The sequence below is a fragment of the Calidris pugnax genome, unplaced genomic scaffold (assembly GCF_001431845.1).
Source record: "Calidris pugnax isolate Ruff unplaced genomic scaffold, ASM143184v1 scaffold28, whole genome shotgun sequence".
Lineage (NCBI taxonomy): Eukaryota > Metazoa > Chordata > Aves > Charadriiformes > Scolopacidae > Calidris > Calidris pugnax.
Window position 1 is genome coordinate 15618792 of NW_015090842.1, and position 25920 is coordinate 15644711.

At 41.7% G+C, this 25920-nt stretch overlaps 1 protein-coding gene across 2 annotated transcripts; it reads right to left on the bottom strand.

Annotated features, from left to right (window-relative positions):
- Positions 1-1886: 1886 nt before the first annotated feature.
- On the bottom strand, positions 1887-18193 carry BRD7 (bromodomain containing 7). 2 transcript variants are annotated; one of them, XM_014942187.1, is made up of 17 exons: positions 18031-18193; positions 17483-17691; positions 16541-16670; positions 16011-16068; positions 14174-14318; positions 12539-12649; positions 12023-12207; positions 11021-11144; positions 9676-9751; positions 8709-8816; positions 8032-8164; positions 6904-7015; positions 5692-5748; positions 4650-4761; positions 4354-4497; positions 3288-3431; positions 1887-2092 (listed from the first exon to the last, which is right to left on the bottom strand). In XM_014942187.1, the coding sequence occupies exons 1-17, from the start codon at positions 18077-18079 to the stop codon at positions 2028-2030; spliced, it is 1962 nt and encodes a 653-aa protein (XP_014797673.1). In that variant the 5' UTR covers positions 18080-18193; the 3' UTR covers positions 1887-2027. The 2 variants fall into 2 exon arrangements, with proteins under 2 accessions (XP_014797673.1, XP_014797672.1); XM_014942186.1 differs by having other exon boundaries at positions 17483-17715; positions 18031-18149.
- Between the last annotated feature and the right edge of the window lie 7727 nt (positions 18194-25920).

Genomic DNA, 25920 nt, shown 5'->3' on the forward strand with positions numbered 1-25920 from the left:
TTGTAGTAACGGATGCTCATTTGTTTTGAGATTTTTATTTATTGTTTTATAAGGACCGTGCCTGTGTCAAAGGCTCCTCTCAGCAGCCTTTGATGCCCCGTGTTAGGGAAAGGGACTACCTGCCTCCTGAATATAGTCTGGAAAGCACATCATGCCTTGGACAGAGCTGGCTCTGCAGGGTCTCTGCTCACAGACTGGTAGAACGCAGCTGTGAGTCCTCTAGGAAAGAAAACTCCCTGTCTAACAGCATTTGGAAATGCTTTTGTTTACATTATGTTGCCTCTTGGGTTGGTAGCTGGCTTGGGTGTAACCTCCACTGACCCCGCTTCCAGCAGCGGTGCAGGGGCTGCAGCTGCCACACTGGAAGGAGGAGGGTTTGCTGCCGTTCCTTGTGCCATGAAAACAGGGTTCTACCTGAGGGTGACTTTCTAATTTCTCAGCAGAACTGGGACTGTAGAATGAGAGAGCTATATTCAACCACAAAAAGTTCCATTTAAGAAGCAACTGTGTTTAAAGACTTGTTTTCAGCAGTCCTTCCGAGAGCGAACTGTGAAATTTAAAATGAGGAAATAACCTTGTTAGAAAAATCTTTCCTACAGCATTATTGTTAAACTGAAAAAAAATGGCACTGTATCAAATTTTGAAGAGCTAATAACGTCTTGAATTAGCAATCTATTTTAAAGAACAAACTTTTGTTTTTACTCGTAAAATAAAAAAAAAAGCTTCCTGAAACTTGTTTGGTTTTGTAGTTATTTTGATGAAGACTCTGAGGAAAAGGAGGTGCATTTCCTATACTCCCTATAGAGTTAGTGAGTTTGGTTTTACTCATAAACTTGGTGTTTCTGTAAGTAGGAAACCCCCAGAGTGAGGTACTTGTGTTCAATGGCTGAAGAGTAACGTTTTGTGTCCCCTTCCTGTGCCGTGCCAGAGGTAAGGGCTGGGAGAGGAGAAGCTCCAGATGAGCCCACCACAGTTGGGCTGGCCCAGTGGCTGTGCATCTTGTCTGCTCCTGTACCACAGAAATGACTTAAATATTAACAGAAAAAAATTCATTCCCTGGAGTGGTCTTTCAGCTGCAATTACCTACAGCTGTGAAAAAATTCTAGTTGGGGACTTTATTAGAATTATTCTGGGAGAACTGAATCTACTGGAGAAAAATCCGGGGTGACAGTTCAAGCTTTGTGGAATGAATTTTAAGAATGGTGAAAGTTAAAAGGGAACTGACTTTCAACCCGAGGAATTCTCCAAATGTGCTCTCCTTCCTGCTAACGAGCCTGCACTCGTTACCCGGTAGTGTTCAGTCATCCCTCCGGGTCAGAACTGTCCCTGGGGGTGTCTCGGGGCCGCCTGTACTGCCCATTACCGCAGCAGTGTTACTGCCTGGCAGCAGCCTGGGTTTGTTACTCTCTCCTTACAGTCACCGTCCCTTCCTAAGCTTGCCCTCCAGATTTAGAACACTCTGAGTGGATGGTTTTGGTTCTCCAAGAAGAGATTCATCCACGCTCAAAGTCCCACAAAGCTGATTTTTGGTTAATTCACCAGGCTACATCACATTTATTTAAAAAGTTTATTTCTCTTCCTCACGATGGTAAGAGTCACACAGTGATTTTAAAAAGGGAAACTTGAATGTTCCACGTACTGATGATTTTTGCCCCAACCAGGTTCAGACACAGAGTCTATATGTTGCTTCCAGAAACCTTTGGTTGAGTCCCCGCACCGCCCAGAGGCGCGGTTTCACTTCGGCTTTGAATTTTCCAGACCCTTAAGGATCCAGGAAACCTTAAAAGCTGCAGAGGGGCTTCAAAATAATATGGAATGTAAAAGGAATAATTTAGTGCATTTGTGTAGCGGAAGGAACTCTAATACAAACCATTCGCTTTCGAATGTCATCTTCAGTTCCAAAATTTAATAACCAAAAGCAGTTTAACACACAATATACACAGAATATGCTGGGTGACTGCACCTGCAGCAAGTCCATCTGGTTCTTCAATAGAATCAAAGACCCAGCTGTAAACGTTACCGGAGCCTCAGACTGTGACGGGACCACACTCGCTTTCGGGGACAACTGCCGTCTTTTTAGGTTCTTGAAAATCTGGAAGTTTCCAAGAGAGAGGAGGTCAATGAGCAGAGAGAACTCGTGACTGGAAGAAACACACACACAATGGGATCACTCCCGGAGGTGCAGCCAGCCCCGGGTGAGCTGTGTGCTCTGGGAGGGCCCAGGGAAAGGTGATGGTTCAGTTGGGTCTGTCCCACAGCATCCCTCGCGCGGCGCTACGAAAAAGAAACTGCTCCATAATTTTAAAATTGAGATTTCTTGAGTGGTTTCCTTCAAAAGGTAAGTCCCTGAGGTCATCCTGCTCTTTTTATTAAATAACAACTTCACTGAAATTTTTCATAAATGTTTCTAAACTTTATAAACTTTTTATTTACATTTCTTGCAAGGAAATTCGTACCTGCCTTAAAACTGGGGACAAGCACAAGCTCTGGGTGCGCTTTTACCGCTGGTGCCGCCAGGGGGAGGCTGCTTCTGGCACTTCAGATTTCTTTCTTTCTTTTTTTTCCACTGACCCAACTCCTTAATCCACCCAAACCAGGAGCTGCTTTGGGCTGGGTGAGCCGAGCCCCGCGGGGGCTGTGGGGTACGAACGCTCCAGCCGCCACAGCGAGCACAGGGAGCACTTGGCCACCAGCTCGGAGAAGGAGGAAGCCCCTGTGTCCTGCCTTGAGCAAGTGAGGAGTTTGAACTCTCCTCTCCTAACATCATGCTGAACGGAAAAACTAAACTAGAAGTTTAGGCCTGGCTTTAAGCTTTGGGCTGGGTGAGCCGAGCCCCGCGGGGGCTGTGGGGTACGAACGCTCCAGCCGCCACAGCGAGCACAGGGAGCACTTGGCCACCAGCTCGGAGAAGGAGGAAGCCCCTGTGTCCTGCCTTGAGCAAGTGAGGAGTTTGAACTCTCCTCTCCTAACATCATGCTGAACGGAAAAACTAAACTAGAAGTTTAGGCCTGGCTTTAAGATTTGGCAGCGCTGCAAGGGGGATGGTAAAATATCTCCTTTCTGCAGCTGACCCAAAGCTCCGAGACCAAACACAGCAACTCTCTCCATCAGGAACAGAAGTTTCAAAAAGGGGAGAAGAACTGAAAAACTGGAGCCACTGCAAGCTCTACCCTGAGGCGGCGCAACGGTTTGCAGGTGTGGTTTTGCCTCAGTTGAATAGACACTGCAAGATATATATACATATATATACATATATATAAAAAATATATGTATTTGTGTGTACTCACCCTCTGTCAGATCCACCCAGCTCTCCTCCGCGTCAGGTACAGGGACTGAAATCCCCATGGCCTTCCGGATGCCGTAGGTACTGACAATGTCACCCGGAGTCACTTGTTGTGCAAGTTCTTTCAGGTTATTGGTTACTCTCTCAGCTAGAAAAGATAAGGGGGTGTGTTTATATCCTATATATACACTCAAAATCACTGAAAATGAGCCCTTCACCCTGTCAACAGGTTTTTTGAAGTACAAGTGGCCTCAAGTCACACCAGGGGAGGTTCAGATTGGATATTAGGAACAATTTTTATGCTGAAAGGGTTCTTAAGCCTTGGACTGGGCTGCCCAGGGAAGGGGTTGAGGCACCATCCCTGGAGGGATTTAAGAGATGGGTTGACACAGTGCTCAGAGACATGGTTTAGTGATGGTTTTTATCAGAGTGAGGTTGATGGTTGGACTAGAAAGGTGTTACTTGGTCTGGTTCAGACTGTGTAATACCCACTCGGTAGCGTTTCTGCAGAAAGGGGAATTTATCTTCTCACAGGGCAGGGGTCGTGTTAGACCCCGTGTGCCCCAGCAGATGTTGCACACGTGTGAGTTGCACAACAGCCACCCCCTGCACTGTCCTGTCTCAGAAGGCTGCCTTGAACACTGGCTGTGGAACTGCCTGGGAGACAAGAAGCTTTGCTCAAATTATTACAGAATGTATGATTGGTGTTAATTGGTTTAATAAAATAGGTGATAACTAGATCAAACCCAGACTAAAGCTAATCTTACAGTAAGAACTTGGTAATGCTTAAGCAGCCCCTGCTGAAAGACACTAAAGATCTTGGAGTTCAAGGTGTTCGGTTATTGTCTGCCCCGTGGCACAGAGAAAGCTCCCAGTCAGTTCTAGGAAAATTTAATAATAGAGAGGAAATACTTGTAATTACTGTTCAAAACTGTCACCTGGCTTTACGTACAACAAAAAATTTAAATTACTGTTCTGTACTGTAACTGTTAAACCTTTGTCTGTCTCGGAGTTGATAAAAGTTGGGATGTGATCAGTTCTGCCAGAGCGATGACAAAATGTGTATTTACCCAAGTGCATCTCTCTGTAAGATGGACCCAGGAGACAAATCATGTTCGGGGGGGGTTTTGTACTCAGCCGTTCATTCTGAGCATCCTGCAGCTCTCGCAGAAGCTTTGTTGTTTCATCGAGTTTCCTCTGGAAGATTTCAGCCTCTGTTCAGTGAAGAAAAGAAAGTCCTATGTAGCGAGAAGAGTGTATTTACTTGCATTATGATATAAAATAGAGTAAGGCTGACCAGGCGAAGGGATTGAGAAACAGAAACAGTGACAGCTGTATCAGAAGTGGAGGTACCACCAGAACTCACCCTCAGAATCAAACTCCTCCACGGGCACGCCAAAGCTGGTAACGGCTTTCAGCGCTGTCAGTCTGTCGTTGGTGGCAGAGTCCAACCTGGCAGCAATATCCATTTCCATCAGCTAAAAAAAAAAACCCAAACACCCCAACAAACCAGCAAGTAATAAGTCAGATAATATTTAGATCAGCCTTAAAATAAAACTGTCTGGGCGAAATCAGAACACAAAGTTTGTTAAAATGAGTCTGCTCTACCAAAAAGTGAATGTACAGAGGGAAAGCTGAGAAGACACCCTGTGGAACCTTCCCTGCTCTGCAGTTACTCAGTTTACTGGTCTGTGTGATACTCAAACAGAAAATGGCTTCTGCCAAGACCAGGGTGGGCACAAATGATGCAGTAACTTAAGACCAGCATCCCAATTAAATAAAAATTCCTCAAGCTCACCTAAGCCAGAGTTTATCTAAAATCCAAGGCAAAAATTCCAAGCCAGGCTGGGAGGTGGCTGGAGGAGAGAAGAGCAGCCCTTTCCCTAGAACTTTCCCTCTTCAACCAAAGCTTGGGTGGGATGGTTTGAGAGCTCTGCTGGGTGCCTGCAGGGGCACCAGGTGTTTGAGGGAAAACTTCTCAAAGCTACCGATGGTATTTTACAGCTGTATTCCAAGTTCACGTTAACACAAACCAGGTGAAGGTAGGAATAAACCAACCACAGCTGCCAACCAGAAGGTGTAACACGTGGCTTAACAATCACAAACGAAAACACAGGAGCATTTTCTTGCAGTTCTCTTGATAGATGGCCTCGTTTAAGACTTAACTTTTTGGGGGATTCTTACTCAGTGTAGCTGCACAGGCCTTTCGTGTAACACGTGGCTTAACAATCACAAACGAAAACACAGGAGCATTTTCTTGCAGTTCTCTTGATAGATGGCCTCGTTTAAGACTTAACTTTTTGGGGGATTCTTACTCAGTGTAGCTGCACAGGCCTTTCGGCTTCAGGCAGTTTTATACCTGTGGGGTCAGACAGGTTGCTTAATTAATTGATAGAAAAAATTTTTACCTTTGCATCTCTTATTGCATCACTTCTTTCCTGTGTGCCTTCAGCCTCCTCCAATGGCTGAAGAGAGAAAGGGTTTTTAAAGGAGTTAAAATGAATTATTTCTTTAAGTTCAAAGTAAAACCTCACAAAATGCAGTATTTTTAAAGTAAGGTAAATACGCAATGACATAACGAGCTCTCTCTGCAAACCAAGTTACAAAGTAGCTGTTTTTGGAGGGTTTTCATCACATACTGTTTACTAAAATACATTTTTAGGGCTCACAATTTATTGCTCTTTGCAAAGTCCACCTGCTTTCCCCAGTGATGTCACATCAGAGATGATGAAGAAAAGGAAGGATGATAATCAGAAGCTGCAATGTACTCTCTTTCTATAGGTAAGTGTATTTCCCTTCATACTTGCCCCAGCAGTGGTGGAACCCTGCCAGCCCGTGTCACTGCTGCGCACTACAGAAGAGCTGAAGTAGGAAATGCCAAGGAAAGGTCTGAACTGGGGCCAAAGGGTGATCTTTGATCCGTGACCTGTTTCTAGCATTAGTTTAGCTGATATTTGACCTATTGTTAGTAAAAGGCTCTGATCTGTTTATTTCAATAGTTTACATTAAGGTGAAACTCAAATCAAGACTTTTAGTTAAAGGGAATCGTCTGGTGGAGGTTCTCAACTAATTCTTGGGTTGTTAATTAAGTTCAGATTGTCAAATCAGCCCCTTTGATTCATCATGTTTGGCATACGCAGGTACCGAAATCTCCCAAGAATTGGAAGAGTAGTTGTTTAAAAGTATATATTTGTGTTTAAAAGCGCTGTGCCAAGTAAAGAGACAAACTAGTTACTAATTCTCCTGATTCAACCAGTGGCTGCAAGGAACATGACAAACTTTTCATGGAAACAAGAAAGCCCATCCACGATCACCTCGTTCCTAAACAACTGCTTTTTAGTATTTTCTTACTAAATGGAACAGGAGGTAGAGGGAGTGGGAGAGCAGAGTAAGGATGTGTGACTCTGTCTCAATGTACAGTATTTTGTAAATTTTTATGGTTCGCTAATTAACAAATCAGAATAATCCCTTTCCAGAAAACCCATCCCCTAGAGACAAAGCTCAGTCGTCACTTCCAAATTTTACCAATTAAAAGGGAGCCCCATCAGCATCATCTTTCTCTAGCTTTATAGCTTGTGCGCTAAAACCAACCATCAGAGAAGTCACAAAGGTGCTCTTACCAGTTCTAGTTCTCTGAGAGCTCTGGAGTGTCCTCCTTTAGTTAGAACATCAAGCAAACTATCAGCCATTAAGAGAGGATAATCTTGCGATTTCATCAAAAAGTCATGAATACTAAAAGATCAAAAGATAGTTAAGGTGACTATTCTCATACCAAACGTTCCATGGACAAGAAGTTAGGTGAAGTCAAACCAAAAATGTACAGCACAGAAAACAAAACTTAGCAGAGGATTTATCTGACAGGTAATTATCCCTGCCTTTTGGAGCTGAGGAACCTGCTCAGATGCTTTACAAAAACTGGAAAACTAGAAGTGTCCTATCTCAGGCAGCTGCAGCAAACACAGCCAGCTTCACAGGCACCTCACGCCCACACCCCACCTAAGTACTCCCACCCTTCACATCGATTTATACACCCTGTATTTTGTTTTTGAGATTCTTATAAAACAATAGTACTTTTGCTCTGAAGTTTTTATCATCAAGAATAATAAAAACAATGAGAATTTATTGTTATTACTGCCATAAATAATAAGAAAATCGAGCAGTAGACACACTAAGAATGAAATTGGGAATCACTATGTCTGGACTCTGGTCTCCCACTATGACCATAGTAGTTTGGTCGGTATTTGACATTAACAAAGATGCATCTCATTCAAGGCTGTAATTAAGTTCATTAATGTTAAAAAAAATACAGTTTGTAGAAGTATTTGTATAGGTCTCCCACTATGACCACAGTAGTTTGGTCAGTATTTGACATTAACAAAGATGCGTCTCATTCAAGACTGTAATTAAGTTAATTAATGATAAAAAAATACAGTTTGTAGAAGTATTTGTATTTCTGTGTTTGACTATGAGTCCTTCAGAGTTAGCCATCAATACACTTAAATTTTAGACTGTGCGTTCCTAGCTATCAGCAGCATCAAAATCCTCCAATCTTGGCTAATTTCACTTTACAGGCAAATTCTCTTATTAAAATTCTTGTTTCTTCAAACAAACAAAGGAAGCAACCAAGCCCAGTAAGGCATACAGGCAGTGGCATCATCCGACAGCGCCGCTAAAGCCCGTGCTGCAGAGCTGCACAGCACGGCCTCGGTGCAGGGAAGCTGAAACACCCCCCCTGGTTGTTTCATTACCTGAAAGAGCCTTGATTAGAGTCTTCCCCGTACGTTGAATAGATCAAGTCAGAATCTTCTTTGCTTATGTTGGCAAACGTAGAGTCGTACGTCGGAGCATAGGAGCTATAGGGTCCGTAATTCAAGTATGTCACTAATGAATAAAAACAGTACTAATTACTAGCCCTGCTATGCAAGTATCAGGTAAAAAACGAGTAAGGGGTTGTAAAACAATCCCCAAAAAGAAGCTTTTAGGAACAGATTTCTTAGGGTGAAAATGAACTTTCACAGAATATCATCTGTAATGTCTTTTAGTAACATCTACATCAAATGCATTTTTATTTACAAATGTATTAACGATACATTAACACAATACAAAAATTCAGTCCTGTGCTGGCAAGAGGTTCTCAGGCTCCTTGCTACGCTCTTTCCAAGCTGGCAACATCCTTTATCTGCCTGGTAAGTTCCTCTTCTCATTATCAATCAACAATTTATTAATTATCCCTCACCTTTTGTATGTGCAAATTAAGCCAGACTTTACCACGTGCTGTTTAGTTGTGTGATAGATACACGCAATGATGTGCTTTATTGTTGTAAAGTCTTAGTTCCAAACTATGTGTGTGCCAGTAATGAGATCAACATATTTTGTTTCTGTAAGGAGGAGGATTTACATTTTTTTAAAAAAAATCAGCACTTGCCTGGAGTAACCTTGTTTCTTTTATCTTCTTTGAAGCCTTGTAAGGTATTAACTCCCGACTGCAGCCTTCCTGCTGTCATCCCCAGCTTCACGGGGCAGTAACCCGGCTCTGCAATAGGATTCACCAAAACACACAAATAACGAAGGCGTAATTAAGGGACACAGGAAGATGTCCACACTCATTTAATACTCGTAGCCAGAAACTTCAGAATAAACAAGACACAACTCTCAAAGGGTGCCTTCCTCTCCAAACGCTCCATACTCAAGACTGTGTGTGGTCTTAAACATGAATCCAGACCAAGTAAGTGGCAATACTGGGTAAGTATGGAAGATCTAGTTTAAATGTTAAGTTTTCACTAATATTTTTCTTCCTGCCTGTTCTGCCCTAACAGGGGCTGCATCAGTGAAGAGGATCGCATTCTTAATGTGAAAAACCACACTTTATTTATTCCTGCTGACATTTCCTACTGCACAAACAGGGAAGGGAGAAGTTGAGTTTTCAGTGGGGTTTCTGTCTGTTCTAGGCCCGGTCTGTAACAAGCTGGCAGTTAAATGGGCAAGCACCTGCACTCTTTTGGCTAGTGGCACTCCACAGGTGGCACTGACAAGATCTGGGATCCAGACAGGTCCCAGTGGCCAATTCTGGAACATCTGTGACCTTTTTTGTGTGAGCAGACGCTGTACACAGCCAGACCTCAGGGCAGTCCAGGAGACAAGAACATGGCAGGCTGCTTCTCCAACAGCAAAACCTTTCTCTTGCAGCTCCCACAAACAGCTGAGGCAAAAAGGAGAAGCAACAGCCACAACTGGCCCCCATCTACGTGCTCCCTCAGCTGCAGCTTTTTACATCCAGACCTTTATCAGTCTATAAAGGAGCATGAGGTGCTTGGCCAGCCTTTGCTGACCAGCAGAAAGGCAGCAGAGCAGGTAGGTGAAAGGGGCTCGTTACCAGAATTGTGCCAACTTACCTCCTGCAGTAAGGTCAACCGGATTAAGAAGGCCCAGAGTTGTTGTACCATCTGGTTTTCTTCTTTCAAATTCACACTGAAATAAGAGCAGACTATTTTAATTTACCTATTAGTTGAAATTCACGGTCTTTAAACCAATCAAAACGTCTAATGAAACTGTCCTATCCGTAGGAATCAGAAAAGGATTTGGAATGATCAGTCAGACCCAAAAGTTAGTGCTGCTTTAAGTGTTTTATCTTCACTAGACAACTTCGTTATCAGTGTAGCCACAAGGAATTAAAAAACTATGATAAATATTAATGATTCTGCAGAAACTAAGAGATCAAACATGTAATTCATGTAGAAAATTAAATGGGCCCAGTATTACCAAACCGGGTTCCTTCTCCTGTGACACTTTGATCTGACACATGGCTGGTTAAGAAAACGAGTTTTTTTTCAGAAAACGAGCTTCAGAAACAGGGTTTTTTGCAGGTCAGATTTGAGATATTTCCTTGAGGTTTCTACTATTCATCCTTTTCTACTACTTTATCTAAAATTTCTAGAAAACTTAAGCTGAACTTGCTCTGCTGACAAAATTCAGCATGTGTTCAATGGGTACACCCGGGTTCCTTCTCCTGTGACACTTTGATCTGACACATGGCTGGTTAAGAAAACGAGTTTTTTTTCAGAAAACGAGCTTCAGAAACAGGGTTTTTTGCAGGTCAGATTTAAGATATTTCCTTGAGGTTTCTACTATTCATCCTTTTCTACTACTTTATCTAAAATTTCTAGAAAACTTAAGCTGAACTTGCTCTGCTGACAAAATTCAGCATGTGTTCAACGGGTACGCCCGTTTTTTTTAACTTTGTGCTGTTACAGAAAAGATTGATCATTTGAGTGTAAAATGGTGTAAACCGTAGGAAAAGCATTCCTTGAGTTTCAACTGCTCTAAGATGCCAACTAAGCCTGGGTTATGAGAAAGTGACAGGAGTTCTGAACACACAGAAGATTTACCTGGCTGTTTGCAGGTCTCCTTGACCGTAGGAAAAGCATTCCTTGAGTTTCAACTGCTCTAAGATGCCAACTAAGCCTGGGTTATGAGAAAGTGACAGGAGTTCTGAACACACAGAAGATTTACCTGGCTGTTTGCAGGTCTCCTTGTTAGCTTTCCTCCAGACTCTCTAACAATGCGACGGGTACGCCCGTTTTTTTTAACTTTGTGCTGTTACAGAAAAGATTGATCATTTGAGTGTAAAATGGTGTAAACCGTAGGAAAAGCATTCCTTGAGTTTCAACTGCTCTAAGATGCCAACTAAGCCTGGGTTATGAGAAAGTGACAGGAGTTCTGAACACACAGAAGATTTACCTGGCTGTTTGCAGGTCTCCTTGTTAGCTTTCCTCCAGACTCTCTAACAATGCGATCGATCTGCTCTTGTTCCCTTTCCAGGCTGTTGTTTCGTAATTTGTCTTCAAGTAGATCTTTGTCCTTCCTGTGAATAAAACCCAATAAAGCCCACAGAGTGAGGCACCGGCCCTAACAGATGGAGTTAACAGACACCAATCGGCTCAACACCAGTACCACAAAAGGATACAGTGAAGAAATTGGTTTTGTAGACAAAACAACTAACAAAAAAAAGAAAAACCATTTAATATGACTATTTAATATAGCTGGGGAAAATATATGACAAAGATTTAGATCAGAAAATGTTTTTTTTATGTTAGCAACTGTGAAGGTCTCTGTGTTTAGCTTACTTTAGCACGTTGCTAGATTTTATGTGATCACTTTATTTTTGGTAAAATAAAATATTAGATAACTCTTAATTTCACTACCTCTATTTTCAAATGTGAAAATAAAGCCACTAGTATTTCAGAACACTGAAAGGGGTATTTCTAGGTATCAAAAGACATAGCAGGAAGTAGACATTCTGTAGCTATGCATTTACATGTTTCAAACACAACTACTATGCCAAAAGAAAAAGGTATGTGAAATGGGCTGTATAGTTACTTGTACCAAAATGTTTAAAATGTCATGTTTGCAAGCTTTCTCCAAAACAGTACTATTTCTGTGTAACAGACACAAAAATAGAAAGTAATTTAAGGAATGGGGTTGATGAGCATTTACCTCATCAGGTAGGTTACCTCATGTAAGTTACCTACATAAAAAAAATGATGTTATCATAAAAATATCTAAACTTATTTATTTTTGGTGTATGAGGTCACTTTATGTTAATGTTGCCAAAGTCTTAGCGTAGATGCAGTACCATACAGAGAGAAACCCCTATCTGCTAGTCCCTAAAAGCCACCTTGTTTCAGTAGCATTTAAAGGGTGGATCCTATAATTAGAGATATTATTGAGCTAATACTTTACTTTTTGTGGTCTTTGCTAGGTGTTTTGAATGCTTTGGTGTCACCATCTGCAGGTTCTCCTTTGTCTTTCCCAGGACCATTTTCATCTTCCCCAGTTTGCTGCAGTTCCATCTTGTCCTTCTGCTTCCTCGTCTTCTGCAGGTCAGCCATGAATTCTATACTTTGTTTCAGGCTCTGAATTCTCTCCTAAAAAACACCAGAAACCTCTTATTTGCTGCTTCAATTAATCTTTTCCTAACCTACCCACAGAGAACAACTTCGTTTTTTCCTTTCTTATACTAGCAAGTATAAAGTCGGTTTAGAAACTGAAATATTAAATGCAAATATTTCAATAACTGATCTGGTAACAGTACTAAAGCATGAACATTAAAACAATGTACTATTTAAATTCTAATATGCAAGCATTTGACAAATATTAAGCAAGTTTTTATTAATTTTCATGAGATCCCTGTAAGAAAAGCAGAATGAAAGAGGAAGAAACATATTGTTGAATATTTTGTTTTATATTTTCTTTTACCTGGCTAAGTATCTTCATCCCTGAGTGCAGCAGTTTTTTTGCAGCTTTGTAGTAAATGGTGTCTGGTTTGTTGTAAATCATTGCATTAGTACACATCAATTTGAAGTTATCCTGTACAGATATTAATAATTTTGGAATGAAAGTTAAAATTTTATAGTACACCGTATGAAAATCCTCATTGCAAATGCAGTGTCTTGAGCTTTAGAGAAAAAGAACTTCAAAGAATATTTTTAATTAATGAATACAGAAATGAATATGAAATGAAATAACAGAAATAAATATGTAAATTAAAGTCTCAAAACTAGCACCCCAAAAAACATCCTGAGAATACTCCTAAGTGTTCAGTATTTTTTGTAGTTTTCATAGTTTTAATGGAAATCCTAGCTAAAACTACCCACTTTCCTGACCAATCCGCAGTCATTAAAAGAAAAACAAAGCAAGGAAACGTAAAAAAGACACTAAAGCTATCTTAAAAAACAGAAAAGCTGCAATTCAAAGTTAAATTATTATGAGAAATATGGCAAAGTTTCAGTTACAACAAAGAACAGGAATCTCTGCTTGTTGCAAGTTCACATCTTGAATGACTGAACTAGAAACTTCACTCATTGCAGAGCCTCTGCAGGTTGGTATGTTTTATCACACTCTCAGCTATTTACAAAAACAAAAAGTTAAAATGAAAAACTAACCAGAAACAGCTGAAACAACAGGGAATGTTCTTCTTAAGTTTTGGAGCTCTAAAGAAGAATGTGCAAGAAAATACAACCAATACTATTAACTAACACCTGCCTAAATTCCACTGTTAATTACATGTCTTGGGTCCTCATCTAGCCGAGTAAGGAAGCAGAGAATACTTCTGCTGAAGAAACCAAAACAAAACAAGCCCCCACACCTTTTAAAAGCTTTGAGAGGCTTCAAAACAAGCCCTCGAATCCACCAGACACAGTAGAGCACAGGGTTAAGTGGTTGCTGCCAACAGGACTGAGCTCATCCTGCCTTCCCTAGCTGGGGACACACAGGGCTGGCTAAGCCTGGCTGGCACAGAGGTGGCAGGAAACCCAATAAATTCACCAGACTCCTTGGTTTCCAAGAGGTAACACACTAAAAACCAGAGCAGTCTGACAGAAATGCTAACATCTTCATTCTGAAGTAAAGCGCTGAAACGACGTGCTGAAGGACAATCTGACACCTATTGAATCCTGTGTAAAACCTAAAACCACCCCCATTTTTTTGAGATGCATATTTACAAACCAGAAACGCTTTTTCTTTCACTTCCAGAAGTTATTTGCTCACAGAAGTTCAACAACAAACATTTCTTCAGACAGCAGCACTGGCTTTTTTGGCATTTTCATATTCTTATAAAATACTAGAGCTCAAGTCAATTAAGTCTAACACATCTCTGCAGTTGAAATAAAATGTACAGAATTACCTTTAATTCTTCTATGGACTGGTACCCGTTGTTCTTGATCTTCTCCTTCATGGTACTAAAGTCCATTGGGTTTTTAATTCAACAACAAACATTTCTTCAGGCAGCAGTACTGGGTTTTTTTGGCATTTTCATATTCTCATAAAATATTAGAGCTCAAGTCAATTAAGTGTAACGCATCTCTGCAGTTGAAATAAAATGTACAGAATTACCTTTAATTCTTCTATGGACTGGTACCCATTGTTCTTGATCTTCTCCTTCATGGTACTAAAGTCCATTGGGTTTTTAATGATCATGGAATAGCCAGGGGCAATAAAGTCAGTCACAGGAAATGAAAAGAAAGAACTTGGATCTTTTCTGTTAAGAAATGAAAAGACAGTTTTTTATGTTTCAACTTATAACAAAGAACATATTAAGCTTGGAATTAAACAGAAAGGAAAGGACAAAGCTGAAAGGAATCAAAACCATAAAGCTAGAAATGGCTTGTGTCAGCATCATCTTTCACTTCTGAAGGTTGAAAAGATCCCATACGCAAGGCTATATACCAAAAAAGTGCTACAAACACGTTTTAGAAGTTAAGCTCTACATTTTGATAACTGTCTGTGCTCCCAAGAAGATTAAGAAAAAAACAACCTTTTTTTTTTTAATCTGTGCTCCCAAGGAGATTAAGAAAAAAACAACCTTTTTATTTAGGTTTTGGCTTCTCAAAAAGTGGGTTTATAATAATAAAGTTACTGAAAAATAAAGGGAACAAATATCAGTGAGTTTATAATAATTAAGTTACTGAAAAATAAAGGGAACAAATATCCTAAGAATATTTACTTCTCATTCCATTGCTTCCTCTGAAATTAACAAAAAGGAAGGCTTGCTGCTAAAAGTTGTGATAGAACGTGTGTATTTATGTTTATTTTCAGATTATGTAATGTTAATTTTTTAATTTTTTTACATTAAATTTTCCTAAGACTTTCAGTGATCTCTGACATACACTGACGTTTCCGGGTGCTTCTAACAGCACTAAAATCAAATATAGTTGGTTGGTATTTTCTCCTGAGGCTCAGGCTTTGTTGATAAACTGGCAACAATCTCTCCTCCAAAACCACTGGTTTTTTGCTTCTTGCTTAACTCTGCAGCACGACACTGGCTTCCTCCACCCGTATTGATATTACACACACTGGTGAAACCCTTGGTATTTCAGACCTTTTTCCTGAGGCTTCCTTGTGACTTAAGGATTTCTACTCCAAGTTGCTGCAGAAGAGTGAGAAGCACTTTGCTATATGTGACATTCTGCAACACCTGTGGAACCCTCCTGAGAGACAGGATTCAGAACAAGAAGCGGCTGCTTCTTTCTGCGTGCGTGGAAGGGCAGTCAAAGCAAACACACACAGCTTTTTGATGGCTGGTTGTTAGTTCCTTGAAAGCGACACCAAGGTCTTGAGAATTTAAGGTTAAAAGAAAACTCACAAACAGATTCAAACTTCATCTGGCAGGACAAGGAAAGGGAAAGATCCTTCAACCGCTCTCGTACAAGACACACAGATAATCTTAATTCTGAAGTCAAGAAGGAATATCTTAAACCACAGACTACTTGAAAGAACTGCAAATTCTGCAAGTCTGACTGTTTTAACCAAAAGACATTTGGTTAATAAGACAGTAAGAGAACATGATTTAAGTTTTCAAGTGCATAATTTTTTTATAGTAAATAATGCTAAAAATAGGAGAACTCCAGGTAAAAAAAGTTTGGACAAGTTCACTCCGAACTCTTGTGCATCTCTCAAAAAAAGGTTCTTATAAAGAAAGCATCACAGTATTGTGAGGTTGTCCTATTTCTGAAAGTCTTAAAGTACTTCAAACTTGAAACTGAAGGTGCCTACATGAAGCTTAAGCTGAGAAGTTATAAGTATGCATTCTTAAAATAGTACTCAAATTCCTAAAATAGTCCTGTTAGCAATACATTTAGCAATAATATTTTCACTCAGCTTTTTCTATGCCTCTTCTTATGTATGATATTTTCATTTGATAGCTCTGGAAGCCTGTAGCCCAGACACTTACCTCTGCAGCTGTCTCATGAGTTGATTCAGAGCTTCCTGAAGTGGTGTCTGCTCCACCTCTAGACCAAAAAGAAGTCGGGGGAGAAAGGATGTGAAACAGACCTGACTGCAAGAGGTACTAAACTTCCAAGACATTAGAAATCAACTAATAAAAAACTGATACAACTAGAGAATTCATCATAAATGAAAAGAATACAGTAGCAAACCCCACAACATATAGAGGGGATCTACTTTTCTCATTGGGCCAACTTGACGTTCTGCTCGCTCTGACACAGGTAAGTATCAGGAAGTACACAGTAACTTCACTGCAAATTTATGTGAGATGGGGAAAAACACTGAGATAGCAGCTGACTTGACCTTTTTTTTTGTTTGGCTACAGAAACAAAGATGAATAAACTGTCAACTGTAGAATCACAGAATGGTTTGGGTTGGAAGAGATCTTAAAGATCATCTAGTTCCAACCCCCTGCCATGTCAATTAAAGAAAAGTGGAATTAGCAAAATAAATGTTTGGGGTTTTTTTTTTTCCTACCTTCCTGTTTTGATAAAGTACTCGCCAATGGTTTCTCTGGTGGCAATTCCAACCTGATGGGGGTCTGACATTTCATTTCCTGTTCTCCCTCACTGTCTGCATGGTCTCGATCTCGTCTCCTTTTATCCTCCTGGAAAGAGAAAGATTCTTACAGAAACTTAGAGAACCTGCCAAACCAGCATTATTCCTGTACGTAATGCTCTCTGGATTTTTCAAAACAACCTCATGTAGTATAAAAAGATAAAGTAACAGTTTGTAAGTCTGTAAAAACCTTGTATTCTTTATGTACTGTCTCCATCTGCTGGACGATAGAGGAATTCAGCTATACAATGCAATGTATCACAAAATTTTGTTTTCAAAAATGTGACAGACACCCACTTAGAGCATGACAGGAATGCCCTGCACTGTTCTCTGCACAGAGAATTGTCTCCAGCGAAGCCCCTAAGATGATCTTTGAAGGTTTTAGAAAAAATAGTAAGAAAAAGTCAGGAAATTTAAAATTAGAGATACCCATAATGCTGCAAATAAAGGTGTTAGAATTACTTATCACATTAAGAACCCTGAGAGAGGTGTATTTTTTTTTTCTTTAATTAAGAACTTGTAAATTCTTCATTCCGTTTTATACAAATAGATTTATTTGGACACAGAATCTCCCCCCCCCTTTTTAATTTTCTGTGCTTTTATATTTGACAGCATTTTTTCTGAAAAACGAGAAATTTCAGATTACTTTGCTTATCTTTTCCTATTAAATTACCTGGTGAGTAATTTATTAGAATTACTATTCTAAGTAGAATAGAATTAGAAAAGGAAATGGCAAAACTAATACTGAGTTTGAATGTATTTAAGGATACAAGTTACAGTCATACCTGCTCATGCTTTGACACGAAGGCTAGAGAAAATGGAAGCTTTTTAATGCTAAAATGCACTAGCATCAACACGTACCTTAACTTTTCTCTTCCTTTTCTCCTTCTCTTCTCCAGGAGCTTGCTTTTCTCCTTTCTTTCTCTTCTTCCTTTTTCTGTCCTTGTGTTTCTCGTGCTCCGATTTGTCTTCATAGAGGCTGGGGTCGAGCCCCGCGTTCCCGGTGGACAGTTCAGCCACTTCGCTGCCTCCCACCTTCAGCACCAGCTTCAGCGGCTTCTCCACATACTCTAGAACGGGCAGGGACACCGGCCCTGTGAGAGAGCAGGGCCGCGGGGATACCCCGCTGCTCCGACCGAACCACAGGGCTCAGCCTCCCCCCTCCGCACCCTCACACTGACCCACACCTCATTTTCTTTCCAGACCCTGCCGCTCCCCTCACCAGAACCCCGGCACAGCCGCTGGGCCCAGCCCCGGGGCCCACCGAGGCCGCTCTCCCCGCCCCGTTCCGTTCCCTCAGCTTCACCACCAAGTTATCAACCCACCCCCGCCTCCCCCGCCGGGTGGGCCCGCCCGGCCGCCAGCTAGGGCCCGGGGCCTTCCTGCCGGACGTCCCCCTGCCCACCCACCCTCGTAGGGGTGCTTGTCCGACTTGTGCTTCTTGTGCTTCTTCCCCATGGCGGCGGCGGCGGCGGCGGCGGCGGCGGCCGGCCCGGGTAGGCCGCGCTCCTCTGGTGGGGACCGGCGCCTCGCGCGCCCGGGAGAAGGGGGAGCGGCGCCGCGCAGCGCCCCCTGGCGGGCCGGAGGTACCGGCCGAGCCGCAGCCGGCGCAGGCGCAGAGCAACACAGGCGGGCGGCGTGTTGACTTGGCCGGGGCGGCTGCACCCCAGCGCCGGTGAGCGGGGAGGTCGGGGGAGTTTCTGTAGTGAGCAGTCCCCTTCAGCCGCTCCCGGCCTTCTGCAGCCCGCGGGGAGATGCCGGCCGCTCGGCCCAGCCCCTTTCCTCGGCCGGCGTTGCCGCCCCAGAGCCCTCACAGCCTCGCGCCCCCTCCCCTCAGGGCTCGCCGCCCGCCTTCTCCTCACGGCTTCCCGTCCTCGATCCCCTCACACCTTCCCGCCCTCAATCCCCTCACGGCTTCCCGCCCTTTGACCTCTCAGCTTCCTGCCCTTGATCCCCTCACGGCTTCCCGCCCTTTCCCCTCACACCTTCCTACCCTCGATCCCCTCACACCTTCCCGCCCTCGATCCCCTCACGGCTTCCCGCCCTTTCCCCTCACACCTTCCCGCCCTTTCCCCTCTCAGCTTCCCATCCTCGATCCCCTCACGGCTTCCCGCCCTCGATCCCCTCACGGCTTCCCGCCCTCGATCCCCTCACACCTTCCCATCCTCGATCCCCTCACACCTTCCCATCCTCGATCCCCTCACACCTTCCCGCCCTCAATCCCCTCACGGCTTCCCGCCCTCTCCCCTCACACCTTCCCGCCCTCGATCCCCTCGCACCTTCCCATCCTCGATCCCCTCAGGGCCCGCCGCCCGCTTTCTCCTCACACCTTCCTGCCCTCTCCCCTCACACCTTCCCGCCCTTGATCCCCTCACATCTTCCCGCCCTCGATCTCCTCATGGCTTCCCGCCCTCGATCTCCTCATGGCTTCCCACCCTCTCCCCTCACACCTTCCCACCCTCAATCCCCTCACGGCCACTACAGCCCCTCTCTCCTCACACAGCTGCCTGCCATCTCCCTCGGAGATGCCCCTTTCTCCCTCCTTGAGGCAGTCTGTGCCCACAGCCGTGTCCCTCTTGTCCCCTTGGGTCCCTGTGGCAGCGCGGTGTCTCAGTGGCTTTGGCAGGATTCGGCCATCCTACTCCCGTGTGGAGCCTGTGCTGCAGAATCTCCCCTGCCGTGGCTGTAAGTGCCAGGGGGCAAGCGTGGTACTAGCTGAAGGGGTGCTGGGGAAGCCTGCTGTCCTAAAAGTGTGGTTTTTAAGTTGTACTTGATGCCAAGGGGCCTGGGAGGGTCGCCCGCTTGCTGGCTGCGGTGGGGGCTGTGACCTGAGGGGGCACGTCAGGCCTCAATCCGGGATAAAGGCTGGCTGGTCCCAAAAGTTTGAGATCCTGTGCCCACATCTGCACTGGTGAGAAGAGTGGAGGCTGAGGAAAGGTAGAGAGTTTGCTGGAGTGTGCCGAGGTCTGTACTGGTGAACAGGGATCGAGGACGGTTGTGCCCGTCCTAGGCGGGCTGGGACAGGCTCAGCCTCACAGACTGAGTGCCAAAGCTTGCTTGCCCGTCTTGAAAGCAAATCCTTTACAATGAGGTTCTAAATTTATGGAAAACAAGTGTGTATTGCCCGTGACAGGTTAAAAATACCTTAGAAATTGGGACCTCTTAGAAATAGTTGGAGTTAACACATTTGCAGTACTTCCCAAAGCAGGCAAATGGTTTTCAAAATTAAATGTAACACTGATTATGTACTCTTTCAAAGTTAATGGTGTATTTGCTGATATCACCTAACTGCAGTCATTGCTGTTTCAACAGCACTCTGTAGGTATTGTTTTCTGCTAACACCTGGTCTGTAACACATCTTGAAATTTCACTTCTGTGAAGTTTGGACTGAAAACATAAACCGTGTCTTTTTCAAAAGGGAGACTTTAATTTTATTCCCACACAATCATCCTGTATTCCTAAAGCTTGTTGAATCATATGTGATATTGCATAGCCAAAGAAAATAATAGTTGTTAATTAGAAATTTACGATCTGTGTGGCTGTACCTCTACACAAGTTTTCTTTTGAAAGCTCAAGAAGTTAGAGAAGCCAGTTGTCTATTCAGTCACTGGGAATTTAATCAGATGTGACAGCTTTGTTTTGCATTTTACTGGTTAGATTTACTGTCATTTGGTAACCTACTCAGAGAATTGTATGGGTGGTGCTCTGGAATAAACCACAACTTTCCCGCTTGATCTTACTCCAGTAGTTTGAAATTCAGCTATAATAGACACAGTTGTTTTTCTAATTCACATCTGGATCCTTTAATACTCTTATTACATATGCAGCGAATGTTCTTAAGTGTACTTTAGTGAGAGGTAGAGGGCTTTTGCTTAGGATGTGGCCACGTGTAGAAAATACAAGTCTAGTAAATATTTAAAGGACATGTTTTATAGAATGAAAAAAAAAGTTGCTATATCCTCTGTTCCCACAAGAGGACTGGCAGACTTTCTAAGTTTTTTTTTTCTTTTAAATGTTATATGGCAAGGCTGTTTGTGCAATTGTTATTCTGAAATTTCTTGACTAATCCTGTCCTGAATTTAATGAAATTGAGAAAATTATACAAAAACAAGTAATATGACACGTTGCCAACTTTGGGAGCTGCCCTTTCTAGGTGTCTCATTGAATAACATCCCCAGATCAGAGAAAGATACTTTTTCTTAACTGTTAGCTCAGGCACACATATGTAGAATACGCATCGTTTTTGCCATCCTCATCTCTAGCTCTCCTTTCCTATTAAAAGATTGCTATTTCTTTCCCTCCAAAACACTCAGGAAACTTTTTAAAGCACAGTTCAGCTTGGGCAAGCTTGGAAAAAGAGATCCTGCATTTCTCAGCAATGTTCAAGAGCGTTGCTGTTGGGTCTTGTCACGTCCCTGAGAAAAAAGCCCATGTTCCTTCATACTCAACTAGCTCTGCTGGGTACATGTAGCACCAGAGGAAAACTAAAGGAATCTTATTCCTGCCTCCTCTTCCAGTACATTATGCCTTCTTAGCCCTGATCAGGGGCAGTCCTTCCTATTCCAGGGGAATTCAGTTGTGCAAAAAGGAAAGATGGAAGTCCTAATGTCCTATAAATCAACACAGAGGCTGGGTATGATTTGGAACGGTTGTCATTTAAATGTTTGGAAAGTAATTAGTTGTATCACCATAAAAAAAAAAGGCCTTACTATGACCTCCTATTTCCTAGCAATGTTTTTTCATGTTTTCGAACAAGATGTTATTGTTCAACAACAAAGCACATTGTTTACAAATTATGTTTTTGCCCAGCAAAAGTGAAAGCTGATGGTTTTCAGAGCTAACTTGAGATCCCTGAAGCTTTGCCCGTGCAATGTGTGCCTGGTGCCATGGCAGAAGAGCGGCCAGTGCTGACAGCCTCATAGCAGGACTAAATAGATGAGAAATCTTCTATTGCTTCTAAAGGTTACAGAAACTTTTGTTCAGTTTGAAGAGTTTGGTTTTGGGAGTTGATGATAAAGATTATCAGTTCTTATATGCGACTTTTGGAAGTAAATTTATCCTTCCTGCATGACTTGCTTTTTGAGCTAAATACACTCTCTGCTTGAGGGAATGCAAATAGAGAAGATTCTGTTAATTACAGTAGAAAAGCCAGTATTACTTTGCACCTCAAAACATTATGTTGTCACCTAGGAAAGTTAACAGCTTTTATTGTTTCTTGGTCTACATGTAGCTTTGTAACAAGATCTCTGTGTTGGCTGAAGCTGTAGGATTTTTGCTAATGCAATAAAATGGTAGAATGCTGACTGTGACTGCAAGTTGAAGTGTGTAAAGTGTGCGTGTGTTTTGCTAATGCAACCAGAGATATTTTAGATGTCAACTGAATGGATTCCAGAATTGCATCACAGAGTAAGAAGGAAATTTGTTGCATCTTATGTACACACAAAACCAGAGCTGGGCTAGGATAAGAACCTCTGTGTCAACAGTTGCTTCTGAATAGTCACTTTGAAAGCTCTTACGTGTGCTCTTTGAAATACTTTTTATTAGCAATCAAATAGCTGGCAGTACTGTCAGCATGTAAAAACCTGCTTCAGGTCACATTGTTTCCATGTATGATATTATTCAGCAAAAGTCTGTTTGGGCATCATTTCCAAAATGCCATTTGTAAGCCTATGAAGAGTTTTATCGCTGTCTGGTATTAGAAATTCAAGGTCTCATTCTTGTTGGTTGAATGTGCAGGATTAATGATTTCAGTTCACTGCATATTTTCTGAGGATCGTGTTCCTGATCTTAATCAGTGTCAAGTTTCTATAGCAACTAGCATTTAAGAATGAGAGACAATAACATGTATTGCTATCACTGTTAGCCACTAAGAGTAATGGAGAAAATGTTTGGAAATCCATGCCCAAGTATTTTCACACGTACCTTCTTCTATCCCTTAAAGAACTTGGATTGAGACCTATAGATAGCATAAGATCATATTAGAGTATATTAATTTAACTAGACATCAACTAATGTAATTATTTAAATTGGTCATAGGGGTTTTTTTTTCCCAAAACATTAAGCAACGAAGGCTGCAATAAGCACAGTCATTTGTAGGTTTGACTTTGATCAGTGTGTATATAGTATAATCAATATAATTTAATGTGTTAGTGGAGGTATAAAAAACTTGTGAAATCTGGCCTAGTGTAGGCCAGAAGGAATTGGTGCAGGAGAGAAGTGCACTAAAATCTTTGGAAGATTTCCATGAGTGCACAAGCATGTAGGAGCTTGGGATGCTAAACTCACTGGGAGTTTTTCATTAGCAGGTTTGGTTTGTAGTCTGTGACGCACAGAAACATTGGGATAAACAGTTTTTGTGACAGATGGGTATTTAAAACCAGTTTTTTACACTAGCACACCTTTCTAAAAGTATCTAAACACATATGGCTGAAGTAAAAAATGTAGTCAGTATTTTATTGATTTATGTATTATTCTCAATATGACTTTTAAATCAGTTATTTATTAGCTGAAAGAGTCAATATGACAAAGGGCCACACGCATTTTCCACATGCATGTGGCCTGACAAAATACAGTGTGGCAGTTGGAAGTTTTCCCTTAGTTTGAATAGACCATCTCGTCTATTATGATGCATTTTCTCTGTTTTACTTTAGCACTGAAGTGCTGCATATTGTGGTGGGGGGTAAATCTTATTTGGAAACACAATGTAAATTATTAGTGGTGAAGCAATGGCATTTTACTTTGTCTAAGAAAAGTAAAGCTAATTAATTTACTCATGGTAATAGGTAAATGTCTGTTTCTACCCCAAGATCCCTAAGATGGTAAGAAACTTATAATAAGGTTGTAATTCAACCCTAATTATGGATGATTACCTTATTGTCTATAGGGCAGTCACACTGCTCATGCTGTTAGATGTGTGTGTTTATCTGTATAAGCCTGTGTTTTGTAAATATCTTTCCCGTGACCTTGTCCAAATCCTGTGAGCACCTCTTTTAATAACTCTCTTTTGAAGTGATTTTATACACCTGAAGAAATACCTTGTTGCACACCTCTGAACTAAAATAGCAACATTTTTGCTAGACATGCATGAAATTGCATGAAATTTAAACATTTCTGACCTTCGTTCTTGGCTGCTATTGCTGCACAGGTTGGGAAAATTAAACAAGATTCAGCTGGGTCCACACAGCTTCCCTCAGGAGTGGAGATAGATGGACAAATGGGGTTTATCCATCATCCCTGCTTCTTCCTAGTCAAGTTGAGGGTTTGGAGCAAAAAAAATGGGAGAAACCTGAATAGCAGTTGCAGCAGGTAATTTACTTAGGGAGGAGAGGTGTTACTGGCAGAGGCCTTTTTTCAATGCAGAGTTTTGTCTTCTGTGTTGACTCATTCCAGCCCCACCTGTTTCATCTTCATTCCCACTCCCACTTCTTCCCATTTAGCTAGTCCGTTCTGAATGGAAATCACGCTTCTATACCTGGGTGGCTACAGATGAAATCTGCATCCCATTGTGTTGTTTTCTTTGCTTAATAATTATATACTTTGCTTAAGAGTTATATACTTTGCTTAATAGTTACTTTCCTCTACTTCAAGCTTACTCTAAGCTGTTTAGGGAAGCAGCTATCGCTGAGGGGACTTCCTGGAACAAATGAGGAACAGAAGCTTCCTTCTGTGATTGCCGTATGCTTGTAGCCACGTAGCAGGGAAGTAGCTCTACTTCTGTGCACGTCTAGTTTCAATCTATGTGACTGCTGCATCCAGCCTGGCTACTGTCTTTCTACAGTGCTTGAAACAAGGTCCAAAGTTTTTCTTGGCATTTGCTGTAATCATATTGGAAGAAATGTCCTACTCAGGCTCGGGGGAGTATTTAACTCTTAATAAGATTCTCTCAGCAAGATAGTTTAAGGAATACATTATTTTAACATAAAAATTCTAACTCTAAATGTTGTGAGCTAAATGGTGTCTAAAGATGGAGCAGATTTCCAGATAAAGCCATGCCGTCTTGTAGCAGGGTAAGACTGGGCATTGATATGAGGATGGAAAGTTTGACTTATACTTTTAACTGATTGGTGCAACCTAGTATTTTTTTGAGATGTAACCAAATTATATTTAGTATTGATTTTGAGTCTGATGCTGTTACCCTCACTTATGTGTGTAGATAGTATTTTTATGAGATGTAACCAAATTTATTTAGTATTGATTTTGAGCCTGATGCTGTTACCCTCACTTATGTGTGTAGTCCTTCTCATTTCAAATACCTGCAAGCTTTGCTTGTTCAATTAAGATATTACAAGCCTGTTCTGAATTTCCTTGAATCACTTACTTGGCCAGACTTTATTTGAAGTCCTAAAACATTTTTTTCCTGTAGTATATCTTTTAATTATGTCGTATTTAAAATTTAATGAAGTATCTGAAAGTGCTTGTGTTCATAGCAGATGCATCAGACTACTCCATTAGACACATTTAACACCCAAATAAAGGTGGAGATGAATATTTTCCTAATAAGTTTTAAGTTGCTGTAAAAGAAGAAACAGATAATAAAATTTACACTTGTATTAAATTTGCACTTGTAAGCTGTAAGAGCAGAAAGTTTGATGCAAGTGTGTAGATGAATCTCTTAGATTATGCTCCAGTTAATTTTTTATTTTAGGTAGCAATTCAGCTTTTTAATTTTGTTTTGTGTAGTGGTGTCTCTAGAGGAAACACATAGTGATCAGAAAAAAATGAGAGCATTAGGCCACTTGGTGGTGTAATATGCAAAGGAAAACGAATCTGTCATGTTCAAGTGAAGGAAATGTATGTAATAGACCATTTTTATTTGCTTATTATCTGATTAAATACAGTACAAGACATTACCACGAACAATTACTTTTTAAAGACCTTTCATTTCAAGCAGGTAGCCAAGTACATTTTCTAGGATAAATTCTGGTTTTAGCTTGGCTCTTACTGAAGGTGTTTGTGTTCACGCTAATGGTCCGTTAGTTGGTTCAGAAATCCTGAACCAGTTCTCAGTTGAAAATCTGAAATTTAAAAATGGAGGAGGACACATGGTATGTGCAGCCCTCCCTGTGTATGACTTCATTAACAGCTTTGAGTTTCTTCTGCTAGAGTCTGGCATCCCTCACATTCACAAGTGCAGCAGCTTCTCCTCAACTCGTTCCGTTTTATACTCACGAGTGAGAAGCTCGGGAGAAGCTGTGGCATCGCGCTGCTTTGGGAGGTACCTTGAACTGCACAACCTGCGGCAAGAAAGCAGGGGTAATGGGCAGCAACAGTCCAGAATACTCTCCTGCAAACACACACAC

Bases quoted from the DNA above. Each gene is read 5' to 3' on its own strand.
- BRD7 (XM_014942186.1), bottom strand. From the start codon at position 18,079: ATGGGGAAGAAGCACAAGAAGCACAAGTCGGACAAGCACCCCTACGAG. The intron at 14,319-16,010 runs GTAAGTGTCTGG...ATTTCTTAACAG, and splicing joins CTCATGAGACAGCTGCAGAG to AAAAGATCCAAGTTCTTTCT. The intron at 8,165-8,708 runs GCAAGTGCTGAT...TTTATTCATTAG, and splicing joins AAGAAACAAGGTTACTCCAG to TGACATACTTGAATTACGGA.